Genomic DNA, 5692 nt, shown 5'->3' with positions numbered 1-5692 from the left:
GCAGTGGACAAAGAAGACAAGTTACCTGTGCTCCTGGTGCTCATACCCTAGGACAAGAGCAGACAACACAACAAATAAGTGTGAAAAAGATAAACTCAGTGACGAGGTTGGAGAGTGAGGGGGCCGGGGTGGGAGAGGTGTCTATGTTTCACAGTGGCCTGGTACACCCCGCAGGGCTATCCTTTCAACTGGGTCCTGAAGGATGAGAAAATTGGTCACATGAAGAGCTGGGAAGAATATTCCAGGCAGAAATGAGTGAAACGCATATTCAAATGTAACAAGGACAACTAACATGGACTGAGCTGTTCTCTGTATGAGCTCACTCACTCAACCGTAACTCCATAATGATGACAGTACGGTGACTGTGCCCATTTTACATGTAGGGAGACTGAGGCACAGAGAAATAATTTGCATAAGTGGTGAGGTGGGCATTGAGCCCAAGTGGTTTAGCTCTAGTCTATGCTGCTGACATGAGGCTCTGGTGCCTCTTGAGTAGGAGGGGCTTAGCATGGTGTCTGACACAAAGTAATAATCATTGCTAATATTTATTGAGCACTTATTATGCCCTTGCATTGTGATAAGTGCTTTACATATATCAACTCATTTAATAAATGGTAGCTCTCATTTAAAATCATTACTATGAGTAATTATAGCCTCTGGCATCATTTTGTCATCTCAACAGACCCTACATGGCTGACGGTTCAGTGGGTGCCAAGGTTGGAGGGGAGATAGGCGAGGTGCTCACTCCTGTGGCTACACAAATGGGAGCCCCACAGTCTCCACAAAGTCCACAAATGTGGGGACACCCTGATGGCTGATGCCCAAGCTATTTAAAGCCCACACCTGGGTCGTGGTGCCTGATGCCCTTCGCAGCTTGGCCAAGGCAGAAGGCACCCGCCTCTCTGCACGGACCGCCAACCAGGCAGCTGGGTCTCAGTCCCTTGGGCCCGCCCTACCCCTGACTCTCACTTGCTGGAAAGAGGAGAAGAGTTTGGGGCCTGGGCATCAGGGCTAGAGCTGAATGGACAGCTCCCACTGCCACCGGGAGAAAGCCGAGTCATCCCAAACCTGGGCTTCTGACCAAACGGGTCACGCTCCAGTGAAAAACAATAGTCAAGCTGGCAGTTCTCTGGGGAGAGAGCGAAGCTGCCAAGTCCCTTCCAGGAGTGACATGATCCAGCCGAAGGAAGATCCCAGCTGGGCTAAGGAACGGATCCCAGCATATAGCAGGGGCAGAGGCAGAGGGAAGCATCCTTCCTCTGCAAGGCTCGTGGTGCTTCGACTTTGCTGTTCCCCTAATAATGAATTTTCCACCAAATCTTAGGATGCCATAAAGAAAATCGTTTCTGAAAAGACAGAACTTGGCTAAGGGCTATGTTAATTCTTGACAAGCCCAATCCATCTGATCTGGGCTAAGCAGGTCGGGCACATGGTACTTTGACGGAGACCACCTATAGGAAGCTAATCAGATGCCGGGTAGGTATAGAAAATAAAAAATAAGGACTTGTGTTATATGATCCTTGCACTCAGGAGGTCATAACCAAGGCAAGTTGCCTTGCCCAAAAAAAAAAAAAGGTAGGAAGGAAGGAAGGGAGGGAGGGAGGAAAGGAGAGAAGAAGGGAAGGAAGGAAAAAAAGAAAGAAAGAAAGAGAAAGATAGGATTTGAGCCGAGGCGGACTCTGCCTTGTGTGTGTGTACATGTGGGGTTGGGGACAGGGAGGAACGATGGCCCCTGTCAAACTGGACAAAGAATATGACAGATGCGATGCTGTGTGACTTCTAAGTCTGGGTGACAAAAAAGATACCACTCCTCTCTGTTCTCTCCCTCTCTCTGTCCCCCACCGCTCTCTTCCTTTTGGGGTAACCACCCTGAAACCCAGCCGCCATGCTGTGAGGAAGCCCAAACTAACCCACATGGAGAGGTCCCCCTCTGACAGTTCCTTAGAAAAACTGAGGCCCCCGGCCGCCAGTCAGCATCAAGTGAATGAGCCTTCAGATGACGCCAGCTGACACAGAGTGAAGTGAGACAAGCTGTCCCCACCAAGCACGGCCTAAAAGATGGGTGTGTGAGCAGAATAAATGTGTGTGTTAAGCCTCTGCGTTTTGGGGTGGTCTGTGATGCAGTAGATCACCAGAAGAGTGGGTATCCCAAAACAGTAATCGTGGTATAACTTCAAACACTGGACCTGCCTGGGCGATTAAACGAGCCATTTATAATGTAGTGAAGAAACACAGGAAGTGAAGGCAAAAAGGCAGATGTGGTCCTGGCTCATCTCCCTCTCCTCCTCCATTAGTGTACTGTCAGCTGTTTCCTGCTAAGGTCCAGCGCATCTGGCCAAGCGCAGCTTTGGCCTTGGCAAACAAAGTTAGTGCAAAACAGTGAGTCCTACGGACACAGATCAGCTGCCACAGAGTCCCAGCCTGTTCCAGCTTGAGAATGAACAGGTGGGGGTTCCCCGCCAGTAAGTATCTTCAGCGGGGCAGCAGCCTGGAGAAGTGCTCTCTTCCCGGGCTGGCAGGGACCTGGAGAGGCAGAGATGTGGCCACCTCAGTCCCTCACTCTCTTCTCTGGCCTGGCCACGGCTATGTGGAGTGTCCTGAGGAAAATGCATCAGGGCTCCTGGGTCGACTGCAGCTGCCACCAGGCGCCCATCCGTCTGCCAGGAACGCAGCAGCTGAGCAGGGCTGGCATCGACCTGAGTCCCAAAGGAGCCTGGAGCTGGGCCTAGGTCCTCTCCGCAGCAGGTGTGGCTGGGTGCCAGAATGCTGAGGCTCACAGGATGTGACCTGAGAAGAGCTGTGTCCACAAATGACCAGTTCAAGGTCCAGCGTGGTCAGCGTCCGAGAATGTCCTGTGGGAGGTCGGGAGCGTGGGTAGGTCAGAAAGCTCTAGGAGGGGGCAGCAGGACACTTGGAGAGAGTGTTGTCAAGATCAGGGATTGAAGGGATGGCGGGAATGGAGAAGGGGGCAGAGGGTTTGAAGGGGGACCTTGCAGGTCGGGGAGCAGGGAGGCAGGGGGACAGTCATCTGCACAGTAAGAGGTAATAAACTCATAGAGCAAGTTCCTATGAGGACAACGAGCTGAAACAGCAGCACAGATGCCTTGGAAGTCCCCAAAAGGCTGTGGGATGTGGACAGCCCACCTGCCCTGTCTTTGCCCCAGTCTCCAAGTCTGACCACAGGGAGAGTCCTCAGGGCCCAAGCCACAAAGCCTTTAGGACACCTCCACCGAGCCCTACAGAGACAGTGTGTGGCCCCAGATGGTGCGCGGTCCAAGGGTGGTCACCCAGATCCCACCTGTTGCCCTGCCCACTGTTATGGATTCCGCCTTTCCAGGACACTGAGCCCGGCGGCCCCTGCGGCTCTCTCCTCCCCAGCCCACACCAGTTACCTTATCTCAGGCACAGCCAGGATCATCTCAGGCTGATCCGGGAGTCCAGCTGCTGTAGGTGTTCCTGGACACCAAACGGAATGGTGGGCGAACACATCCTGTGATGGGGACACGGGGCACAGAGGCCAGGTTACAGGAGAGATTGTGGCTGGAGCCCCGACAGAAGCTGCCCCCAAATCTCTCCTCCCACCCAGACTGGGACATGGCAGGACCAGACAGTATGGGGTCACGGAGACAGCAGAGGCCTAGGAACCCTAAGACCCTTCTTTAGACTTGGTTCTGCTGCTGACTTGCTGTGTGACCTCCAAAAGGTTGGTTAAACTCTCTGTACCTTATCGTCTCATCTGTAAAGTCCCTCTTAGAAGATAATGAGTGATTATGTAAATGAAAGTGCTTTGAAAGAGTATAAAGTACTAGTATTGGGCATTAGACATCATGGTAACACGATGAGTTTGAGCCATATGAAATTGCCAATTTTGTAGGTCAAAATGGCTTATATAAGCGATTTCATGTTGTTCAACCTAACACATTCAGCACTCTGTATAACAGACACTGTTCTAAGTGCTTTATACATCTTGACTAATTTAAACCTCACCAAACTGCTTGGGGGCCTATACCATCATCACCCCCATTTTACAGACGAAGAAACTGATGCCGGAGGGTGAGGTGACCACTCACCCAAGGTCAGGCATCGGTGAGGATCTGAGCTCAGGGCTCAGGGAACCGCCCACCGGGGCTGCAGAGACTTACGCCAGTGTCTTCACGTGAGGGCACTTTCTTAGGCTGGCTGCAAGCTGCTGGGCCCCGGCGGCCGTGAACTTGTTGTACTGGACACTGGGGAGAGAAACCCATTGTGGGGTCTGGCCCTCAACCATCCAGGCCTAGACCATGGCCACCACCACGTTCTTGACAACCAGACCTCACCCAGTCCTTCCCGTGATGCTGGAGAGAGACCCCCGGCAACCCCAAGTCCCGGGCCACTGCCACCCACTGAGCAGGCTCCCACACTCACTCCAGGACCCGCAGGGACACCATGTCTGGAAGCACGTGTGCCAGGCTCTCCGCTCCCACGTCACAGATGCAGTTATTGTACAAGCTGCCGGAAACAAAAGTCAGGGTGGGGGCTGGGGGGAAGGAGCTCAGGACCCAGGGGAATCCACGCCCTGCTGGGATTACTGCCCCAGTTTAGAGAGAAGCAAACTTAGGCCCAGAGAGTTGAGGCTGCTTCTCCGTGGTCATACAGTGAGTTCAAGGAAGCAACAGGACTAAGAGGAGGAAGCTTCCTGGCTGAACCTTCCTGAGTTCAAATCCCAGTTCTGCCACGCGTGGTCTATGTGACCTTTGGTGAGTTACTTAACTCCTCTGTGACTCAGTTTGCTCCTCCATAAAATGAGGATGATAGAGTAATTCTGAGAAGGAGCAAATGAGTTAATGCTGATAAAACACGTAGAATGTTTAGTTAATACTAAATGTTAACTATGGTTATTACTACCCCGGGCAGTTTTATGGGAGTTAAATGAGTTACTGTAGAAAATGTGATAAAGAAGAGAGAAAAGCCCAATCACGAGCCGGCTCGGGTTTCTGTGGTATATTCACAACCACCATTTGCAGTGTTGAAAATAGCTCAACGGGTGTTGCTGATGCTAACTGAAGCTGTACACTCATCACTGAGCATGCTTTCAATGAGCCAGGTGCTGCCACAGTTCTAATTTCAAGGCTATGACTTTGCCATGACAGCCTCAGGGCTAGACTGCAGGGCTGCATGTGAAAGCAGCAGGTCTACACTGCAGCAAAGTGGATTTGGGCTACCCTCCAGCATCCCCTGATGTCACAAGTTGGCTAGTACCAGGGCAGGCACCAGGAGGGGGCTTTGTAATCTCTTCCTGGGGTGGGTCTTAGAACTCAGGAGGCCCCTCCCCTCCCCAGGCAGAGGATTCTCCCTCTATTTCATTAATGCGGAGATGCACATGTTCATCTTTGAATAACACTGAGATCGGGATCTGTCTAATAATCCATGGAGTGTCATAGTATAATTAGCAGCATTTTGTCCTCTTAATAATATCTTACAAGGACGGCATCTTAGACTCCATGAAATATGAGGTTTCCTAAAGAGTCAGTCAGGTCAGGTGTCACCTCCATACACTCTACCCACTTCATCATTCACAGAAGAAAAACTTCACCCCACCCCCGACCTACGAGGGCCTCTCAGCACAATCTGGCCTTCACTTACCTCTCCCCCATCATCTGCCACCCTCTGTCCCTCACCCACTGTAGTCAGCCACAGGGGCCCTTCTAGCCCT

General features: G+C 51.8%; 1 protein-coding gene across 5 annotated transcripts in view; it reads right to left on the bottom strand.

Moving 5' to 3' along the window:
- Window positions 1-2193: 2193 nt before the first annotated feature.
- The window catches only part of CIITA (class II major histocompatibility complex transactivator), a 45494-nt gene continuing 41995 nt past the window's right edge, over window positions 2194-5692 (bottom strand). For all 5 annotated transcript variants that reach the window (XM_039885331.1, XM_039885332.1, XM_039885333.1 and 2 more), the window contains exons 17-20: window positions 4405-4488; window positions 4143-4226; window positions 3393-3490; window positions 2194-2852 (exon numbers count right to left, since the gene is read on the bottom strand). In XM_039885331.1, coding sequence (XP_039741265.1) covers window positions 3415-3490; window positions 4143-4226; window positions 4405-4488 — 244 coding nt within the window. In that variant the 3' untranslated portion in view covers window positions 2194-2852; window positions 3393-3414. The remainder of the gene's footprint in view (window positions 2853-3392; window positions 3491-4142; window positions 4227-4404; window positions 4489-5692) is intronic.

This window comes from Pteropus medius, unplaced genomic scaffold, assembly GCF_902729225.1.
Source record: "Pteropus medius unplaced genomic scaffold, Ma_sr-lr_union100, whole genome shotgun sequence".
NCBI classification, from domain to species: domain Eukaryota; kingdom Metazoa; phylum Chordata; class Mammalia; order Chiroptera; family Pteropodidae; genus Pteropus; species Pteropus medius.
Note: the sequence above shows the minus strand (reverse complement) of the source record. Positions and strands in the feature narration are given on the sequence as shown.